This window comes from Accipiter gentilis, chromosome 23, assembly GCF_929443795.1.
Source record: "Accipiter gentilis chromosome 23, bAccGen1.1, whole genome shotgun sequence".
Taxonomy (NCBI): domain Eukaryota; kingdom Metazoa; phylum Chordata; class Aves; order Accipitriformes; family Accipitridae; genus Astur; species Astur gentilis.
The window spans coordinates 16,642,162-16,664,687 of NC_064902.1; the positions used below are offsets into that span (position 1 = coordinate 16,642,162).

Here is a 22,526-nt window from a genome sequence, read left to right on the forward strand (position 1 = left end):
TACGTATCTCAGACTTCGTTAATTTTCTGTCTTCCCAAATTTAAATAAAGATTGAGAGGGAAATGTGAAAGTCTCTGTTGGCAAACAGGCAGCCTATCTTAATATTTCCTGGGCTGGCGGGTTATTTGCAGCAGCGGCTCAGGTTGGCCCATTCTCCTCTCGCCAGCCGGGGCTGCAGCCCCTCTGCCAGGCTCCAGCCTGCTCACACAGCCACTGCTGCCTTGATTGATGTTTTCGCTACAGCACAGGTGGGATGGAGGCTCTGATATTATTCATTAGCTCCTCCAAATGTGGAGCGGGCACAGATGTAGTAGTGTGGTCCAAAGGGCCCGTGGCGGTGCTGCCTGCTCCTGCCTTCGCCTGGCCAGGGCGAGCGTGGGTGCGATGCAGCCTTGGGCAGAGCTGAGGACCGCGGTGCCGAAAAAACTCGCTCCAGCTCAGGTCCTCCATGGCAAGACCAATACAACTTCATCTCCGCCATACAGTGTGTGATTTTACAGGCATCTGTAAATCTTCACACGCACGCGCGAGCATGAACAGGGCTTGCGGGCTAACGTGAGCCAATATGTTAAGAGTAAAGCAACAAAGCAATGAAAGGGTCCGAGTGTAACCAGCGCTTTTGGGCTCCCGCTATGTGGGCTTTAGGTACCCTGCGGTGGGCTGTGGGAAGAGACAGCAAAGCGCGCTGGGGAGGCAGACGAGCAGCCCCGTCTCATGCCGTCCTCGTGCAAATGCTTTCCGTGACTACTGTACCCGGGGAGGAGAAGTCTCTCCCCAGGCTACAGCCCTCGCCGTTCCTGGTGTCACCGCATCCCTTATAGCTGCATTGGCCCTGAATCTCCTACAGGCGGGGATTAAATCTCTTCAGACCCTGAGTGATGTGGCAAAGCTGGCGGAAATCTGCTGGATGTGTACAGCTTTTCAGTAGTATCTAAAGGAGTTTGGAGCTTAAATCCCGTGAAGCTTTTTAGTTTGCTTTGAAACTCCCAACTTAAAAATCAAAAGTGAAAAGCTCTGATACAGCACAGAGGGAGACATGGCATAACAGCGCTGGCATTGACAGCGGCTGTTTTCATGCTTGGTGATGCTGAGTGGCCCGTCCAGTATTTCAGACGAATTTTTGAAAAGGAATCTAATAAAGCTGAAGAAAGCACCAGCCTGCAGTGCTGCAGGGTCCGCCGCAACCCGACGAGTGTTTTGCCTTGTCAGCAAACACCGACACATCCACTTTCAGCAATGATAGACCTGATCCACAGCATTCATGGTGTGTCACCGGTTCGAACACAAAAAAAGCAGGCTTTGATGTCCTTATGCTGTAGAGCCCCTGTTGCAGCGTTGTTTGAAGGAGGTGTGTGACAGGACGGGTCATCGCCTGCTGCAATTCATCATGGTCTGGCTAAAACTGCATTCTGCTCCCCCACATCCCGCACAGGTGCCCAAGTAGGCACAGATTTTAGAGGGCTGAGACACAGCAGCTCCCAGAAGTGCTTCTGGAAAACTATTTTAATGGATGTTTTTAAAAGTTTTCAGAAGACTTTAGTGAGTTTAAGTAACAGCAGTTGTTAGCTGTGGGAAGGGAAAATAAAATTATCTCACTGGAAAATGAAAATGAGAGGTGTTTGCATTTCACTTACTGTCACACCTTGCAGTGAGAAGCTGGTCACCATGAGATACAGCGAGTTTCAGTGCCAGCTGGAGAGCTGAATGCAAAGAAAAAGGCCAGGAGCAATGAGATGTATCAGCTGGGGAGCTCAGGCAGGCTGAGCATCCTCCTGCCATCCTCCGCCAATGTGTGGGAGCAACCCAGGCGCCCGCAGGTTGGAGAAGAGCTCTCCCAGAGGTGTTGGGAGAGCCAGCATCACCCCTTGTGCTGATGCAGTGGGTGGTAAGTTTTGTGTGGTCTTCGGTCACCTTTGCCCATTGCTGGCTTTTGGTTCGTGTTCCTCTCTGGGTCCGTGTTATTCCTACAAAACCTCCTCCACGCCTTGTCTGGGCTGCTCTGTCTTCTGTAGAGACGGCAAGGAAGAAGGAGAGAGATGTGTGAGCCCTGTCCTCAGGGGGGGAAGGCGTGTTGGCCAATGCTAACCAGGTGAATGCCGAGATGCTACTGCAGCCGGTGTGGTGTGAGCGTGGCTGCAAAGCGCAATTTCTACGTGGATAAAGCATCAAAGGACTGCGCACGGTGCAGTGGGAGGCAAATGCTGCCCCGGTCTGCAGACCAGAGGTGCTGAGTTGTTCAATCTTTGTGGCTGGGACTCAGGCAGTGTGCACGGTAGCTGGCAAATGCTTTCACGTCTGTTAAAATGCACCGAGCAGCAGAGCAGTGCTTCAGCCTGGAGAACTCTCTCAGCACCGCGATGTCTCCTCGTTATAGCATCAGCCGGCATCAGGCTGTATCTGTTGGAAACGTGGGGCCACATCATCAGCAGTGACATCTGTCAGCGTGGCAATGCGGGTCCTGCTCGTGGGAAAGGGGCCTGGGAGGTTCAGTGCTCATAAAGGGCTGTTGGAGTCTCCTCTGTGCCTGGATTGTGCTAGAAGCGCCAGCCCGAACAGATAAATTGAATTATCAGATTAGTTCAGGTCTCCTTGGTTTTGTCTTCACAATTTTCCCTGTGAATTCCAGCTCTTCTTGCACAATGTAAATCCGAAGCCACTGGGGAAAAGCAATTGTGCTCCAATTTTGCTGCGTAGAGAACTGTTGTCACCCAGCAGGTGTTTCTGTATACCAGCATGTAACTTCTGTCTCCAAATAAAAGAGAAAGTTCACCTTGTGTCTCATCCGTTAAGTCACATGCATTCGAAAATATTTGGTGCAGTGTGTAGAAAAGAGAGCAGAACAGTGATAAACCCAGGCCTGATAAATAAATAGCATAGAGCGTGATTCACAGTCTCGGTTACACCGAAGAGCGCTGGGGCGATGGGCTGGTGATGACGGAGGCTCACAGGGTAAGCACGGAGCCGGGCGCCTTGCCGAGGGGGATCCACGGATCCATTTTGCTCCCTTAAAGTCCTGAACGCAGAGCGGAGACACAGGACCAGCCCCTGGTCCTGCTCTCGTTGGGAGGTTTGCAGTGACAGGGCGTGGGGTTTTGTGTCTTTGTACAGCTGCGGGGGGCAAGCAAACGGGACAGCTTTCCAAAGGAGCGGCACGCATTTGCCGCTGATGTGTCCCGTTCGCAAGCAGGTGCCTCTATGTCGGAGGCAATGAGCTTGCCTCCTGCTACCTCCTCCGCCTTCCAACACGCACAGGGGTAGAGCAAAGGTTTTGTTTGGGTAGATTAATAGCCCAGAAATTTTCCTTTTTGGCGCAAGGGAACCCGTGGGTTTCCCGTAGGTTTTTCTCTGGTATGCAAAAAAGGGCAAAAGCTCAAGTTCCAGGAAGACGCTTTGGACGTCTGGTCCTGTGCGAGCACAGGAGGAGCTCAGCGCACGGTAAGGTGTGGGAGACCTGAGAGGTCTTTCCGCCTTTCTGGACGGGCTCCTTGCTGCAGCTGCGGGGCAGCTTTCCGAGATGCCGTGAAAGACGTCTCAAAATATAACAGAGAGCCCAAAAAGCCCCCAACCCCAGCAATGAAGAAGCACTGCTCCGATGACAGTCTGTAAGTGTCAGAGCTTTGGGGGATCTTTAAGCTTAGTGCAACTTTAGCCCAGAATTGTGAACTGTTGCTGTCCTATAGAGCACGCACGAGGACTAACGCGATGCTGCATTAGCAGAGAGGAAGGGGTTGCATCTCCCAGCCCGCTGTGGTGGTACCTGCACCACAACAAAGCAATCAGCCTCTCACCGAGGAGAAAGTATTCGCTTTCTCTACTTAGGCTGTGCGTAGTCATTGTCTAATAATGTGAGCATTTTGCCATCTCTCTGCAAATAAGGCTGAGGCTGCTGCCTGATTGGTATATCATCTCACTTTCTCTCGGCATTGATTTTCTTGCTCTCCTTATTTGCTTCATAAAAAGCGAGGCAAGGAGCTGGTGCTCACTCGCTCCCTCTCCCTCCCTCCCTCTCCCTCTCTCTCTCTCTCTCCCCCCCCCTGTGAGAAGCTTTTGGGAGCCTTTATTTTTAGTATGAGACAAACCTTGCTTTATTTCAGGAGACGCAAGTTGGATTATAAATCCTTTTGTAAATGTGTATGGTGATCTTTGCTCCGGTAAGTTATATGCATCTCTATTTATTTGTGTAACTGTACTGTCTGGGGGAGAAGTGGGGTTTTACAGGAACCGTGAAGCCCACAAAATTGTTTTTAGGTTTGGTTTCTTTGTACTGTCATGCTGAGCCCAACTGTTCCATGGTTTTTAGATACATTGAAATATTTTCAGTTTGTATTTTGCTTTGCAGAGGGGGGTACCTGCTTTGAAAACTTGTTTTGCACTTCATTTTACAGCAGAAACGTGGGGAGTGAGGATTAAAGGGTAAAGGAATTCTGATTTACCGTGTTCCTTCTGGCATTTTAAATCAAAGATGCTTCAAAAATAATGCAGCAATATTTGATATAAAGAAAATCAGTAAGAGCTATTTAATATTGATCAAGCTGAAGTATGAATATCTGACTGCATATTACCTTAGAAAGATCAATCTAAAGTATGGCAGGTTGACAGCAACATGCTCCTCATCAAAATGTATTAATGAAATAAAGAAAATCTTTAAAGTAATTAAAAAGCAGCTTGCTTTTCAGAGTCTAACATCATTAATACAGGTCAATAGACTGTTGCTCTGACTTTCTGCTCCCTGCCTCTGCTTTGTACAGCTCAGCAACCTCATTTCTCAGCGCTCTCGGCTAACTTGGAGACCTCTTTGTTACCTGTAAATAACAGCGAGGTGCAGTTATTTATCTTTCCCCATCATAGCTGCGGGTGTGCTTTCCAGGCAGTACAAGACAGTGATTGTAATAGTACGGCTGAGGAAAACAAGATGTATAGCTGTAATACTTTCGGACTACATAATAAATACTTGAATTTGCAGCATTTTATTGATTAATTTATTGGCACTTTGATTCTTTCACACTTGAATCGTATCCATGGGAGTCGATTGCTTTGGTGTTTCAGAAGTCTTTAAAAACTCCAGTTGTAGCACAAGCTGGAGCTGCTGTGAGAACATGCTTGAGTATATACCTGCTCAGAAAATCAACATATTAGACCCAGAATAATCTGCCTACTCTCATGATACCGGGGTATGCTAATAGATACATGAAGTGTACTTTAATAAGGTGTTAGAAGACTGTAACTGGAGAAGGTAAGGATGTTCTGCCTGCCAGTCCGAGCTAAACTCTTCCAGAGAGAAATTTCAGATTACCAATAACTGCTTAGTCATTTGGACCAGTTTAATTGTTCCTGCTTTTTTTTTTTTTTTTTTTTTCGGAACGGAATAGTTGCACTTGCCTGAAGAGCAGCCGATGGGAATATCTTGTGGCGTGCCCCTTTGCAGCAAGCTCACGAGCTCTGCTGGGGTCTGTGCCGTGGCTGCCCAAGCGTGGCTGGGCAGGAGCCGGTGCCGGTGCGCAGCATCCCACGGGCAGCCGGCCGGGCGCAGGGCGCTGTACAGGCAAGCCCACGCGCTCCGTTCCTGAAAATGTAGTTAACAGGCACCCGGTTCCGTGGCTTTTTCGGTTTTGCATGATTGCTGTTTCGTAAGGACCATATATATTTATACCAGCTGCATAACTCGAATGTGTGTGATTGGCACAGGGTTAGAGAACATCGTGCATAAAATGTGTTATGTACCACAGGGTTAGAGAGCATGGTACATAACAATAATTGTCTTTTTCACAGTTGTTTAACTCCTCAGGTGTGGAGGGCATGGGTGTCTGAGCAGTGCACATCTCACATGCTTTCTAAGCATATTCCTGCTTGCCTGAGGACAGCGTTAAGCATTTGCCAAGCCTTGGTGTCTGGCTCAGTGCAGCGTCCTCCAGGTGAGCAGAAGGACGATGGTCAAAGAGCACATCTGGGTGACCCTGGAGGGGAAGGGGCTGGGCAGCATGAACCGAGGAGCACGATTCTTGCTTCCTACACCACAAAACTAAAGGCTTTGGTTTGTTGTGCCACATAACTCGTCATAGCAGGGGTGCCAGACTGACCTGAAAGCTGGGCTGCAGTTTATTAAGGAAGCCAGTTGAGCTCATCTTAATAGCTTTGAAGCAGGAAAAGTGGCCAGGGATGGTTGGTTTGCCTGCAGACGGAGGGAGGTCTCACCCCTGCCCCTGAAGGCAGGTTGCCAGTGGCCAAGGGAGTGTAAGGCACAAAGTGAATAATGTGGTTAAGTCCATCGCTGCAAGACTTTTCCTTGGCAGAGGAGCTTGTGGCTGAGCAGAAATGATCCCATCAGCCCTACATGCCATCTCTACAGGATACAACTGAGACAAACTCAGGGGAGGCAGGAGAGCTTGCCCTGCTTCTCATGTTGTACATATGAAAGTCTTCAGTGTTCGTGGTTTTCCAGCTGTTGCCTTTTGCCCATCCTAGCGTGGCAATGTGTGGTGCTCCTTCATCTCCAGCTGCCTGGTGGTAGCAGGTCTGGGGGCAGCTTCTCCCCACTTCAGTACCTCCAACCACCACTTGCCTCTCGGACCTTGGAGCAGCCTCCATCACCTCCTCAGGAGCGCGACATCCTCTCTATAAGAGAGGCTGATGTGCAAACCAGGGCTCGGTGCAGCCGGCTGCAGGGACAGGTTCACAGCACAGTGCTTCACAAGCTCCAGGGCTCAAAATGTGAGATTTGTGCCAGTGGGATGGAGGAGACGCTGTCCCCTTCTAGCAGGTGCATCAGGGTTTGAAACGAGTTTGAAGCATTATTTTAGGGGTGCCTGGATCCTGGGGAACTTCTTTTCCTTTGAGACTTGCCTCCTTGGCTGCTTCTCTAGCAGCTCAGACAGTTCCTAGAGAAAGTCCTTAAACTCTTAAAATATTGATTTCTGAAATATCTGGCTCCTCCTGAATGCCAGATACTCTTTTTTTAGCCAAGTCCTTGGAAGACTTAATGAGTACTTTCCTCACCTTTGTTAATCCTGTTCAGATCAATAGGCACTCTACAGGGGGAGAGGTATTTGTGCTGATATTGGATAGCAGCTGCCTGTCACTGCTGGTGATGGCAGGTGGTGGTTTCTTCATCATCTCCCTCATGATTAGGAGTTCCTGTACAATTATATGACCGTTTTTTTCTGGGAGTATTTCCCTCTACGTAGGATGGCAGATGGTAACATGACCTAGAGTTTGGTCTTTCCTGATTTTGCCTTTGGGCTCTCTTTCCCTCAGCAAGCTGAGCACGAGTCGTTTCAAACAGTAGCGTGGTACACCCTTGCAAATACAATATGTTTGTGTGTGGTGGGCTGGGGGCTCAGCCTAGCTAGTCTGAGCAGAACTGGGGTCCCCGGGTCCCTGCCTGAGCTCTGCCTGCCTGGGTACCACCATGGGATGCAGGCGTGAGGAGAGCCGTGGACTGGGGATGGGCAAGAGCCCCATCCCCATTGAGCGCATCCCTGCTCCATCATCTAGAGCCGGCGCGGGCAGCCTGCTGTAAGATGAAGAGATGAAGCTGCTGCCTGCCAGCACGGCACACACGTGTCCCTACGCGGGACGCAGGGTTGCTAGAGAGCCCAGGCAGGCCGAAAGGAGAGATTTAGCTCCTCGCCAGGGTGTGCGGTGGCATAGGGCCAGCCCTGAAGAAGTTGGAAGGGGCCTATCTCTGTGTCTGGGCTGCAGGCGAGGTTGAGGCTGGGGACACACACGCCTGCCCGGGCTCGCAGGGTCAGCGGGAGCAGAACTGTGGAGCGCTTGCTTAGTCTTTATTTAATTCCGTGTCCAGTGCAGGTGGAGGGTCTGACTCTACTTGTCCTTAGTTTGCAAATGTGATTGTTGCCCTTCACCCGAAGGGCTGCTCAGAGCCCTTGAACCTGCGGTGAAACTCCTCGGTAAGTGAGCTCCGGGGCCAGAGACATGACCGTACTGTGAAACCTCAGTCTTCCTCTCCTGTCATGTACCACCTCTTACGGTGGAGGGGAAAAAACCCAAAAGAAACGGAAAGAAAGGAGGATGAGAAAGATGTGCCGAGCCCTTCTGTAGAGGCAGGGGAAGAGACAGGTGATCAGCATGGGGTACCGTATCTGTATCTGCAGCGCTGCGCCGTTCCTCTCCTCTCCAAGCCGCCGGGTGCCAGGGCTGTCTGTCTGTCCGTCCGTCCGTCCGTGCGGCGCGCAGGCTGTCTGGGTGGAAGGGCTCTGCGCCACCTGAATGGCTGCACAGCGGCTCATCTGTCAGGAAACTTCCCCGGCGCCGTGGCAAAGCAAATATGCTGCAGCAGGCTGGAAAGCTGTAAACATATGGGCACTAACAACAGATTAAGTGAGTGATTTAGTCTAAGGGGCTTGGTAGATTACCATAAAATGTATCTTAATTAGAAAAGCAATCAAACTTGCACAGAGTCAACGAGGATGAAACGTCCCTGTTGGCAACAGTGAGCGGTCTGTCCCTCACGCCAGGGGATGGGGATGGCGGTGGATGTATCTCATGCCCACTTTGGGGGGGGTTTGCTGTGGTTTGCCCAATCCAGCTATGGGTGGAGGGTACCCTCATGCTGGATTATTTGTTCTTTGAGCCATGAGACCATTCCGCGAGCTGCTCAGAATGAGACTGATGGTGAACGCAGACTCCTTTAACAGCATTAACAAACCAGAAGCTGCTGAAGGTGAAAGAACAGAGCATTTGCACATTTTCCTTAAAACTGTGTGCAATTACCCAAAGATATATTTGAGTGTTTGCCATGTATAGCACAGCTAGTCCCAGATAAAGGATTGGGGCTTCTAAGTGCTACCATAACACAAATAATTAATAAGTCTATCTCCCTCGCTGTGTCCTCATCTTTGTAGTGAGCGTGGCCATAATTAGCTTTCACCTGATTCTGAATTTATAGCATGTTCTGTTGCTTTTTTCATTCTGCTTGTGTTTTCTTTGCTTCCTTATTTTATTGGACCTGGTTTTATTCCACAGGCCTGAATCTACAGATAAAAAAAAGCTAGATAATCATCTCCAGCAGTGCAGATATAAAGATTGCAACAGCAAAAAACATACTGATGCATTATTGGTTTTGTACAAGTGCCTGCTTTTTTGCGGGGTCTGGGAGGATTTGAAGTACATTGGGAAGTGGCACAGAAGATGTACAGCAGCTGCTAGCAGCTGAGAGAAAGGAAAGGATGCCTGGTTATTTCAGAATTAAGTGTTTTGAACCATGAAGGAAATGGAGAACATTCAGGCAAGGCTTTTGCCAAGTTTTTTTTGTTATCTTTTTTTTGTGTTTAGAAGCAGGTATGGCTGCAGATTTCAGGGAACGCAAATGAAAGGGCATGAAAAGAAAAAGAGGTAGGCAAGAGGTGTGGAGGAGCACAGTCAGGGGGAGGATACAGAGGAAACAGGACAACTTAAGCTGTCCAGATGAAGTGTGTCAAGAGCTAGTGAGATAAGGAATATTTTTTTATTACAATTTAAGGACACTGTTATTAGCATTTCCTAAAAATATTCATGTTTAGGTGTTGCTTTTTATGATTAAGTGTGGGGAAGGAGAGCAATGCCATCTCTGGGGACAGAGTGTAAGAGGAGTGGAGGAAAAGAAGAGGAAAGAGGGGTTTTAATTTTAAAAATGTTTCTTGCTCAAAATGTTCCCTGTGAATTCCCAGCGCTCAGCAAAGCAAACGTTCATTTATAGCCCGTCATTTTAATTATTAGAAAAGAAATTATTTTTACCATGTGGGCTGATAGTTAGCCAGGAGCAAATTCTTCTTCCAGCCTTTTACACAGAGGCGGGTGCTGTGGTCGGAGCCAGGTCCAGTGGAATTTTCCATCCAAAACTGGTTTGAGATGAGCCAACGGGTCCCACGTTTGGGTCCCACCTGCACGGGACACCAGGCAGAGCTCTGGGACGGAGGGCTCGAGACATCTTCCATCGTAAAAGGTGCCACGGCGAGGCTGCGTCTGGAGCAAGAAGGGGACATCTGCGATGGTTGGATTAACGAAGGACACCCTTAATGGGCCTCAGTGGCCAGGGCTGGGTGGTCCCTGGAGGGCTTTGCAGACATACCGCCTAGAAAACCAGCCGTGCTTTGCCAGAAGCAGAGCCTTGGTTCCCTGTGGTCCTGCTCATATGAGTGTTGTGGGGCTGAAAAAAAAGGAAAAAAATGGCCAGACGTCACGTGAAAGATTGCTGCTGGGTGTGTAAGGAGGGTTGGAGGCCCTAATGCTTTGCAATTTGAAAGCGGTCTCAAATTCTCGTGGGACAAGGCTGTTGCGCCAGATTATTAATCCCAAGGGTTTTCTGGATTCCTTCCCAAGCGAAATAATTTTCACCCATTTCCTTAAATCTGCTTGAGAAAGGAGCCAGAGCCGAATGCAGGCATGCGTGCGTGCGGGGCGGGTGGGGGTGAGTGGAGAGGCAGCAGATGACACCAAATAGCTACACAGCAGCACGGGGAGCCGAGAGGAAGCTACTAATGGCCTCTGATGAGCACGAACGTGATAATAATGAGGTTAATGCCCTTTCATTCACCCAGAAACATCTTAGAGAACGTATAATCCCTGCTAGTCAATGGGCAATCGTTAGGTCATAAATAATACAGCGTGATTGAAGGACAGGAGCCTTTCCTGTAATAATCATTTTCAGCCGATGCTGACCCAGGGAGGGTTTTGTTGCGGCCCCCACGCTGTGCTGCGCAGCGGGGACCGAGCTGCCGGAGCATTTTCTGGTCAGAGGAGTGCTCCCACCTCTCGTTTCTGCTGAGTGCATCTGTCATCAGAGCAGGAAAATGCTCCACCGGAGCCCAGGTCTGCCAGGTAGTGCTGGGAAAGAGGAGCTGAAGCTAATGGAAAGAACAAAAACGCAAATTAGATAAGGAGGCAGTTACAGCAGCCGTCAGACGGTGCTGCCAGGGGCCTCGACCCACCCAGCAGCGCCTGGTGGTGATGCTGGGATTGCTGGGGATGGGGCTGGGCTTCCCAGCTGGGAGAGGTGCCTTATCCCAGCCCAGGGGCAGACGGTACGTGCATTGTGTACAGCGCTGCTTTTGCAAGCTGGGTTTGCGGTGCCCTGCCATCCAATGCTGCGGCGGAGGAGATATGGGGTGGTCTTGGTCGTCGTTGAGCCCCTGAGGCTGTATCGACCATCAGGGGTTTAGCGACATTAAGTCCAGGGGCACTTTCCCTTCTCAGAGTGCTTCCCATGTGTGGATGTCACTCAGCCGTAATGTAAATCCCTGTGTTTATCAGAGGGAGTAAATCCTACTTAGTAATAACTTGGATCATGCTCTGTATGCATTTCTGTTAGATCGTGGGCCATTCTGAAGCCAGATGCTTTTACATCCACCAAGTGAGCAAGGAAACGAGCGACCGTCCAACCTTTTTTGTTTTATAATTAAATGTTTACACTTGTTACACAATAAATCCCATATAATCAGCCTGTAAAGCCTGCACAAAACCTGTGTTTTCAAGAGGGAGCAGGAACCAAATTACGTTTATGCATGAACCTGCGTGTTTGCTGGGTTGCTGAACCTTACCTGTTAATAAGATAAGAATTAACATCACCTGTTAGAAAACCTCTCCTTTACCTGACCATGGCTTTCCTTGCTTTTTCCCTGTGGTCATCACAGGTGGTGGATGCCAAAGCAGCTCATGAGATGATATGGGCACGCTGGGGGACGCCTGGCATGGGCAAGAGGAAGGGGACCCAGCCTGGGGTGGCCGCTCTCCTGGGCTGGCACTTGCCATGCTCTGGTCACTGTTGCAATGTGGATCCTGGTAGAGACCACCGCAGTTGTCTTTTTTTACCGGCAGTCTAGAACTGGAAAAGTTTTCAGGCCCAAAAAGGCACGCACGTCTCTGCTGAAGTGATATATGTCACAACATGAGTTATTCAGGGATCGTACGTACAAATCTAAACAAATCTGTCCAACTTGTGCTCCCACCTCCTTAAAAGAAGAGGGGACAAACGTGGAGTTGTGGAGACTGCAGAGGAAGAGCTGTAGCTTCCAGACTGCTCTACAGCCGTGGGGGAGAAAGGGCTGCAGGCTGTAAATGCAGCAAAAGTACTGCTCTGTGATACATCCCAAATGAGGCAGTGTACACCCAGTAATTACCCCAGGTACCTGTAAATCTGTCTGCAGCAAGTATTGGTGTATTTTGTTTCATGGAAGACTCGTTGCCAATCTGTCAATGTCCACGTGCAGAAAGCAATTTATACAATAAATAAAAAACCCCAAACCTCAGGTCCTTGTAAACGTCTTCAATTATCTCAAACCTTTGACAAATGGTTAGAGGGGCTGGAAGAGCTTAGCATCTCTGCCCTGCTTGTGTAAGTAGCTTTGTCCTCTGACAACTTTTCATTTCATAGAGTCCAAGAAGAGACGCTCTAAATATGTCTTTATTTTCTGCTTGTTAACTCTTCCATGCATGCTGCCAACCTTAGCATTAGCTTTCAACTTTATGGCTGACCCATTAAATACTGGATGAAACACATCTCATCAGCTTGCATTACATTTTGAACTTAATAAATAGGAAAGGCATTACACAGATTCTGTCTGGCCATCTGGAGGAACAATGTTCTTTACCTCAACGAATGGCTATCTAATCCTCTCATATACAGTTGGGTTTTATTCTATTAAAATATAATGAGAAAAGACTACCATACCATTATGTGGTGGAGCTAAATGGGATTTTTAGAATAATCAATGGAAGATGAATAAAAAAGATAAAGATTTTCTTCAAAGAAAAAGAGAGAAAATTGTCTCCTTGGGATTAAAGTATTGTAGAACCAAATTATTATAACATGATCTTTACTCACTAAAAATACCCCAAATTCATTTCCATAAATCTTTCCATTAGGAGTCGAATTAAGTATATATTTTTTGCTTTAAAAATGCAAAGCATTAAATGAAATGCTGTGCTTTAAACAGAGGATGCTGCAACATTCCTGCCTACTGTGGGGTCAGGTGTTTCCATCCAGCCGGCGGCATCGAGGGCTGCTCTCTGCGGGGTGCCCTAAAATGCCAAACAGGGGTTTGCTGCTGGAAATGCCCCGGCGAAGACCTCAGCCAAGCGGGGAGGTCCTGGAGCAGGTTGGTCTCCTCCAGGTGGGTGGCAGTGGCTGGGGACGTGGCGGCTCGTGCTGCGTGGGTCCTACCGGCCTCGGGGGCTGCTGGAGAACTCCGTGTTTTCCAGCAAGAGCCGTACTTGCCACGTGGCATGCATAAGAAAGGGCCTCATTTGCTTAGCTCAGTGTAAAGCCATACAAAATTATTGATGCGAGGATTTCAGGACGTGGTTTAGTGAGCATGGTTGATGGTTGGACTCAATGATCTTGAAGTCTTTTCCAACCTAAATGATTCTATGATTCTGTTTTCCTCCAACGCAACTGTAGTTGCATTTCCATTCCCCTTTGGTGGAAACGTTAAGTCTGAGAGCCAAGTGAAAGCTATGAGGTGCTTTGTTTGAGATCTAGACAGGTTGTATGTCCCCAGCTCCACCAAAAGCCCCTTCCCAGCTGCCACCACATCCTGGAGGTGCCCGTGGTCTGCAAGTGCCTCCTGGTGTGGGACGGTCACTTGAGCGGTCCTTCAGCGGTGTGCTAAAACTGAGGCACCGCTGAGGTCGATGTTTGGGCAGACGTACAATATTCCCCAGACAGGGCAGATGTGGTTCTTCAAGCCCCAAACTCCAAGATGTTCCCTCATCCCTGGGCTTTCTCCTCCTTGCAGACCAGGTCTGGGCAGGCATGGGATCGTTCTTTGCAATGCTGCTGTTTATTTTTAAGGGGACACACTAAATCCCAGCAATTAGTGAACGATTGCTTTAGGGTTTATTTCTCAGCAGGAGCAGAATATATTTCAACTTTCTCCCTGTATAGCTGTTGGAGGAAAATGACTCCTGCTAGTCGTCGCCTACCCCCCCAGCGCTGCGTTGGCTGCGGTGCCATCCACCTCCAATTCATCAACCAGTCAAGTTGATATAATTAGGAATCCCAAAGTCAATAATCTGATAATCTCCAGTGCACAAAGGCTTGTATGTAGGAGAAGTGATTCCAGGAAGTCTGCAGCTCAGATCCGTGCAGGAAAAATGCCAGATTTTAAAAAAGAAACAGGCCGAGACCTGGAGGAGAGAGTGCTTCCTAATCCTTCACTGGTGACATATTTTGGGCCATCAGCTCTGCAGTAAATGTTTTCCCGTACAGTCATTTAGTGCCTTTGAACCTTCCCTTTACAGTCTTAGTAATAATGTTCAATTACTGGTTCTGCTCTATAAATAAATAATCTCAGTTTTAACAAGACGCGCTGCTGGGTGAGCGATGCTGGCGGGGGGGGACGTCTCCAGGGCCCTCGGAGCGGCGCGCTCCCTCCCTGCTCTCACGTGTGCTGTTGGCCACAGCGAGCGGCAGAAAGTGTAAAGCAGTATAAGGTTTGGCAAATGCTTTGCAGTCTCTTTATTATGGCGATCAGGAGAAGGGCAAGCCTTACATCCCAAAATGATGCCGGAAAAATATGTCTTTGTAAAACACTTTGAATGTGTGAAATGCCTAATAAAAGAGTAGGCGTTTCAAATATTTCAGGTTGCTCTTTAACAGTGTCAGGGTTTCCCTTGGCTTTCCAGTGTTAGGGCAGGAGTGGGGAGCCAGGGGAACCTTTCTGGGAAAGCATCCAGCAGGTTCATTCCCATTTTCCTCCCCTAACCCCAGGTAAAAATGTTGAAGACCAACCCACGTAGTGAGCTTGATGTCCCTCACAGCCTGTTTTTGGCCACCACAGCTCCAGGCAAGACAGACACAGTTTCTTTTTAAGATCTCGCCATCCTGAAGGAGTCACTGAGGACCACTCAGGCAGAGCGAGGGTCTCCCCATTGCACCAGGATGGATTTGGGATGCATCCCCAGAGTGGCTCTTTCTTGACTGCCAGCGAGCTGCCAAAGGCTGCTGCACGGGGCAGACGTGCTCCTGGAAAAAGCAAGTGTCTTATATAAAAGTTTCATCAATTTTAAATGACAGTGTTATCTTCCTAACGGGATGTTTTAGCTGTAACATGCTCTACATAAGCCTTTTAACTCGCCTTGTCAGGAGCCATTCTGTCTTCTGGTGCGCACAGCGAGCCTGTCGCTCAGCAGGCATTGAGGGGAATTGTCGGAAAGCCAAAGTGGAGAAGCGATGGGAAATCATCCCATTTTTCCTTTCCACAGCAGGATGAGTGATGTCCAGGGTCGTGCACTGAGGCTCTGCCAACTGTCTAATGCACAGCTGGGACTTCAGCTCCCCCGGGGCATCGCACACCCCGAGCCCCCGGCCACCGAGAACGGCTGGGCTGGAAAATGAGGGGACCGGCCTTGAGTCTGGAGTCTGGATAGATAACAGCTCTTGAATACTGAATTAGAGGATCCACTGGCATCGCGTTGAAGCCTGGCATCAGAAGAAGGAGGGCTTCCAGCTGATCCTGTGAATCAGCTGATGAACATTTTTTTGCCCTGAGCTGGTGTGAGAAGCATGTGCCCTGCTGGAAATTATATTGCTATTTTTTCCCAAAGTGCTAAGGAGCCAACTGATCTTTAAAACATGCTAATCTGACCTGACAGTGAAGGCTGTTTATTATTGCACGATACCAGAATAAATATAATTTCTGTTCATTAAGTTAGACTATGGGATTTACCCGACTCCCTTACAAAAACATACTAGGAGCGCAGGCCAAGGCTGCAAGGTCATAGAGGGAATATCCCGTAACAGGAGCAGGGGATGGGGTGTTAATCACCATACAGAAAGGCATTGCGAGCTTCAGAGGTGTGCTGCCTTGTTAGAGATGTGTCTGAAACCACATGGAAGAAGGGTGATCTTCCAGCCAGGCTGGACTGGAGACAGGAGACGTGGATTGCTCTGATCCATGCTGGGGAGCACAAATAATGTCCCTTCCACCCGGTCCCTTCAGTCTATGGCCTCATCGGCGGGCTTGGTAACTTGCTTCGATAGCACATATTGAACAAGTGGGATGCTCGCTTGGGGTGTTATCTCACATGGAACATGGACCATTGATCCAGGTTGGGGACAGGCATTTTCCATTTCCCTGCAAGGGTCCAGGCGGCTGTGAAGGCACCGACCTCCCCAGAGCATCGCTGTTGCAGGAGGGACGGGGTGCGCAGGGGACAGGAGCAGCCCGGCACAGCCACGGCAGCAAAGATTTGTTGCCTCGAGCGCACCGCGTTTCTCCTGACTGCTGCTCCTCCGGGGAAGGCAGACGCAGCACTGACCGTCAGGGCTGAGCCTTGAGGGGCAGCAGCTATGGGATAACCAGAGGTAACTGTGTGCTGGGGAGATTTATCTAGTAGGAAGGGGAAAAGCAATATGCATGCACACTGCAGATGGGACTAGCGCCGAGTGTGGATTTATAGGCAAAGAGTAAATAGGAACATAGGGAAACGCTTTCCCTTTCTCCATAAACTTTTCAATTTCAGAGAGGCCAGATTCAATAAAATTATCTCGCAGATGGAGGTTTTATTGAATCTGGCCCATAAAGCTCCCATTATGGGGTTTACAACTGCCATTTACACAAATCTTGCTATAATAAAATACAGTGGTGTTTACAGCATTCCTGCAACTGCCACAGAATTACAGTGTGCACAAAACACGATGAGTAAATCTTAGCTTATTGCACCAGGCGCTCCACTGACAAAATAAAGCAGCAAAACTTGGAGGGGGGGAGGGGGGGGGGAAGGAAAAATCCAGAGGTGGGAGGAGAAAGTTGCTTGGGCGAGAGAAGAATTATGCCTGCTGCTTGGCCAAGATACCCCAGGGAAATGCCACTGATTTACAACTCTCACCCTGCTCTCCTTCAATGCAAAGCATAAATATGCTTCCAAAAGGTGCTGCGTGGCCTCGGCACACAGCTGTGGGGACTGGCCGGGCGTTAGTGGCAGCTGGGCGATCCCAGCCGTCAGCAGCATCTGATCCAGCCACGGCAGAGAGCCAAGCTCGGGTTGGCTGAGGACTTGCTGAAGTTTGGTATAAAAATCTCCAGCTGGGTCCTTTTCCCTTTCCCACCTGCCTTGGGGATGCTGCCTGGGTGCTTGTAGCAGAGTGTGGGCTGAGGAAGGATGGAAAGTGGTGGGCAGCCCTGGTGGGTTGTGGCTGGAGAGGAAGGAGGCTGAAGGGTTTGCCGAATGAGTGAGAGCATCTGAAAAGCTTCTGGTTAAGAGCTCGGCTTGGGGCTAAAGGGTGAGTAAAGGCTAGATCTGAACTGTCTGAGGGACTGAGACTTCAGGTGCCTGAGTGTGCTGTCCGAGATGCTCTCAGTAGGGGAGAGGAAAAACTAGGAACTCTGCGGGAGATCCTTTCTGAGAAGGAATAGCCTGAGCTGTGTTTCTGGGCATGGCTTCGTGGCCTTGGTGAATAAACATGGTGGCACACATTTATACTGATTTCCAATATTTGATTAAAGGAGATTCATTTCAATGGCATATCTCTCCTCTGCTTGTCCCCACGCTGAGACCTGGAGCTGAGAGGCGATGGCTCTTCCTTTATGGCAGGTCTCTCTCACACTGCAGCCTTTCAGTTCCCTCTTTATGTATCACTGCATTAATCTTTGTGCCTCCCTATATATCTGGAAAACACTTGCATTTGCAACTCCATTAATTAGGCCAGAAAGCAGGTCAGCACTAATCTCTTCTGTTCTCCTTAATATATTGTTTTCTGGCATCGCCTTACAAATTAAACCGAGATGATTAATACTGATTTTCAGTGCTGTGCTACATGTAAAGGCAGAAACTTCTTGTATTTACAGAGGAAGTGGCTCATTTAGGATGAAGGAACGCTCTTCAAGTTATAGTAGAAACGTTTATTTCATGGCACATACTTAACAAGTCAATTCACGGTAAAGTTCAGCTTTCTATTTTTCAGGGAGCTCAGCATGAAGAATTCATTCAAAGTTTTTATCAATTTTCCTTATCACTGGGCACCTAAATACCTTTGCAAATCTATCCTGGGTGATATGCCCTGGTCATGTTGGAAGTGAGTAGCAGGGTGGCAACTTGCATTATTCTCCTGTTATTCTCTGTGCCCCATCGTGCTCAGCACATCACCTTGCAGCCGGGAGGACTGTCCCACCCCAATGCTCAGGAGTCGCCCTGTAACCAGGCGGTGTCTGGGGAAAAGACGCACATGCAAAGCTGAAGTGCAAGGAGGCTGCTGAAATGCCTGGCTTTGCTCATGCTGTGAATTGGGAGAACTAAGATTAATGACATGTTTTGCAGAGCCTTGTGCAGTGAGGACAGGGGTGGGGTTTTTTTTCTATTTATTATATTTCTGTATTGCTTTTACTGAATCATTCAGTCTTTATTTTGCTATTACGTGTTTGCTGTATAATTTTTCAGTGTTCAAGAACATGTTTTCTTTCCCAGATGTGTGCACTGTTTGTTTCCTCTGGATTGCTGACTTTTAGCTTATTTAATTGTGACTAGGATCAGGCGTTTACTTGTCACTTCCCATATCTGCCCCACTGTAGATCTCAGAGTAACTCTGTTAAAGCTGATGGAGTTACTTCAGAACTATAGTGCTACAATCAACAAAACCTAACCTGTCCTTTCATTTAAATTACAACTGCATAAGTAAACTGTCCCCGCTTCTGCTCAGGGTCTTCGAAGGAAGCCTACATCAGTGATGTTTTAAGAAACCTGCGCCTGCTTCCAATTCCTCTGTTTGAACTGTGAATATAAATGTAAATGCTGATGTGTCTCTGGCCTGCACGTGCCCTCCTTCACCTTTTTCTTCTGGAGGATTAAGATGTGATATGGGTTTGCATCAGAACCACCCAAGCTCTTTGTTCCTGTCCTGTTTGCCTGAGCTTATCCTAAATCTTGATTATTTTTTTTCTGTTTTGCTGAGTGTCCGTTTACTCCACCTCTATATCTGTCTTGGGTTATGGTAGTAATTTAGGAAAAGTAATAAAAAAAAATATTGTGGGTTTTCTCCAGTCATACATGAAATGGAAGAGGGGCAGCACGATTCTGTGTTTTGCCATGTAATGGGATGGCAGCCACGTGAACTGTCTTGGTCTTACTATTGCTACTCCTGGTCGTTCCATATAAATACTGCCGCCAGTGTTTTATTTGGGTTAAGACTGAGTCATTATGCTCAGTCAATATTCATGCTTCTCTTCTTGTCCAAGCTTGCCTGTCAGTGGGGTGATTTAAATAGCTGCCTGGGTTGCGAATCCCAAATGGGGTTCAAGAGAGGAGGGGAGGGCTGAGATGCCTGGCACAGACAAATGGTGATGTCTCTGTCTACGCGTGGCAGCAGAGCTTCACGTTTTGTGGTTCTTTGTATTTACGTTCAGGAAGGGCGCAGGAGTAACGTATGGCAATGCTTTGAACGCACGGAGTGATGGATAACCTGACCCGAGGGGGCCGGTGCTGCAGCGAGAGCTGCTGCATGGATCTGCTTGTGGTGGTTGCTGAAACGAAATCAAATAAAAATGTTGTTTGTTTTTGACAGCTTTTTGCAATCTTTGCATTTGCAACATGCGGTGGGTACTCTGGAGGACTGCGCCTCAGTGTGGACTGTGCAAACAAGTCAGAGAGTGACCTCAACATTGACATAGCCTTTGCCTACCCCTTCAGGTAACCCCGTTTGGTTCGTGGCGGTTCGTTTGCAGGGAGGCAGGCATTCGGGGGCTGACGCGAAGCCCGCTTTCGGTGGGGTTTCCCATCGTTTATAGCAGCTCTTGATTAAGCACCGGTCTGGGGCTCCTGGGTTCTCCTCACGATGTTGTTTAGGCTCTGAGCGTGCAGGAGGGATGAATCTGGCTAGACCTGGTGTGGATGGGGCTGCGGGAACTGCTGGGGAATGGGAGCTCAGCGAAGGAGAAGAGAGCAGCTGCGGGCATGCAGAGCCCTCTAAAGGCCAGGACAGCTCAGGGAGTGGAAAGTGGCAGGTGAGGAGAAAGAACAAAACCACCCCAAGAAAAAAATGGGGATAAAGAATCCATTAACTGTAGCGTAGCCATTAACTAAGCTGGAAATAAGGGAGGATTCCCAAGCGTTGGAGTAGCAAGGATCCGGAAGAGCTACTCCGTGGGGAAGGGGAAGCAAAAGACAAAACAAGTTTGAACCATAATTCTGAAATGCTTTTGAAAATTCTACTAATTGCCTGTCTGCATCTCTTGGTGCCTGAATACTTTAAACCTTGGAACCTAGAGACTTAGGAAAACAGATTTTATGTTGTTTAAGTACATCTGAAAGTTGTAGTGATGTTAACTATGTATATATAAAGAAAAAGTGTTCATGCCATTTAGGACCCTGCTTCAAAAGAACATCCACAGTCTTGTGTTTTTAAAGATGTCAAGTCCACTCTAGAAACCTTTCACTTCTGTATAAGAGATTTCTTTAAGGAATTGAGATGATTAAGAAAAGAATGCATAATCCAATCTCAAGTCTAGTACACTATGACTCTAAAAATTATTTTGCTTCCTTGGGAAATCACATGCTGTTTTACTTACGATTGCTACGCACAGATCAGATGTAATAGCATCTACTTCTTTAACATGTTCTAAAATATAGCAGCTTCCAAACACTGGAAACTGAATTTGATTCCTTGAACTGTTGTTCTTTCTTGACACACGTTTATAACTCCAAAGGGGCACATTTTCTGGTATTACAAATGTTTATTTTTTTGTCTTGAACTTGTCTGCGTTTTCTTTCATTTCAGCTTAGTATGCATGAGATGGGTCCTGAAAATTGAGTTATGTGAATTTGTAATGTGATTCACTTCCAAATAGGTCATTTCTCCAGCATTCATTACAGAATACACCCTACAGTAAAGTGCTTTTAGTTTGCATGATTATAAAATAGTACTGTATGTAAAAAGTTAATAAAATGGAGAGAAGTAGCCAGCAAGTGTCTCCTGCTGTTTTACCAGGCACGTTGACCATCGCTTCCAGAAGGAAGTGGCTGGATCTGCAATTTCTCACAGTCTTGCTTATTAGAAAACTGGAAATAATTGCTGGGTAACTGTAACATTCCAGCATGTTGGAAAGATGATGCAAATAGGGTTTATTTGCCGAAGGAATCCAACTGAGGCTGCAGCTGGCCCTTGAACCGCCTGTGTGGCTCCCAGCTGTGGGTGGGTGTGCTCAGCATGCACAGATAGGGCGTACGGCATGTACAGTGGGATGGCTGGCCACATGGGGTAAATATACCTGTAATTTGCAGGTGAGAAGGGAGATGACTCTTAGCCAACTGGTGTTTTGGGAGAAGCATGAAGATACTTAGGTTTTGTGCAATTTGGAACTCTGCGTGCAAACCTGAGGCACATGGAAAAAGTGTCCAAAGATGTACAGACTGCGTGGGGTAGCAGATGTGTGCCTGGAAAATCTGGCCCAGTGCTACCTGCAGAACTTGGTGTCATTTTACTGTTTTATCAAAATATTCCTGTGACTTCCTCCTGAATTTGCTTTTCTGCAGTGCTCCTTCCACAGAATGGAAAGGGGATGCTCTAAACACAGAAGTGACATTAGTTGGGAAAGGTAACATCTCGTATGAGAGCAGTGAGTACCCTTGGAAAAAGCAGGCACATTTTAAGTTCAGGTTCCCTCATCAAGACTGTGACCCTGAAGCTCATCTGTGTGCATGGGCATGTAGGCTTTGTGTAGGTAGGATGAATTTCCCACTAGTTGTCTGGCATCCAGGTCTGAATAAGTCCGTATTCACGTGGCATTTTCCTTTCAAATGCCTTCAGCGTTCTGATTATTGGCTGACAGCTGGGGGAGGTGTAGGTGGAAGGAGAGACGCTGCCGAGCATCTGACGCCACGGTGCTGTTGTGGCTGTCAGCAATGACACTGAAGCAGTTGAATACCTGAGTGCTGTTTTTTTATGAGCTGCCCCTTCCAGCATGCCTTGAAATGAAGAAGGCCATGCAGCCGTGCTACCAGCTGCTTTCATTCCTGTTGCTGAGAGTCTGAGGTTTTGTTTTCTCCTAGAAGTTGAACTGCTAGACCTTGGCTAGTTGATGACTAAGCGTCAAGAGTTTTAAGTAAGTAAACAAAATTGCAAGGTTCAACAAGACAGCTTGGCAAAGCAAGAGGACGCGGATGTTTTGGAAATGAGATTGAAGGAGCCTGAAATGTTCCCATTAAAGCAAGATCAGAACGAGGAGGGAGTTTTCCAGACTGAAAGGCAGGGCATCGCACGGGTGACCATGTGCTTCTGGGGCCCATCACCTTAGATGAAGAAAGGGAGGATGCAAGGGAGCAAAACCAGAGCTGATGGGGTCTGCGGATGTGTGATTAAAACATTCCAGTTGCCAAGCTGACTTCAAACCAGTGATTTATGTAGCCCCAGGCCAGTCCTCAATGTGCTGAGGAAGCATTGCACCCCACAGCAGGTAGCTCCAGATGCTCCTGCAAACCAAAGAGCATCTCCATACCCTCTTAATGAAGTTTTTCTCAGCCCCAGCCTACAAGCTGCAAAAGTCTCCAACAAACAATGTAAATGAATTCAAGAGAAATCATTAGTTCCACCAGACAGGGAG

At 48.1% G+C, this 22,526-nt stretch overlaps 1 protein-coding gene across 2 annotated transcripts in view; it reads left to right on the top strand.

Annotated features, from left to right (window-relative positions):
• Window positions 1–22,526, top strand: part of SYNPR (synaptoporin) — a 112,069-nt gene that overhangs the window by 62,545 nt on the left and 26,998 nt on the right. The window contains exons 1-2 of one of the 2 annotated variants that reach the window (XM_049826096.1): window positions 3,953–4,151; window positions 19,493–19,617. In XM_049826096.1, the coding sequence (XP_049682053.1) occupies window positions 4,128–4,151; window positions 19,493–19,617 (149 nt within the window). In that variant the 5' untranslated portion in view covers window positions 3,953–4,127. Of the gene's footprint in view, window positions 1–3,952; window positions 4,152–19,492; window positions 19,618–22,526 lie in introns of those variants that run through there. The other variant, XM_049826097.1, reaches the window with a different exon arrangement.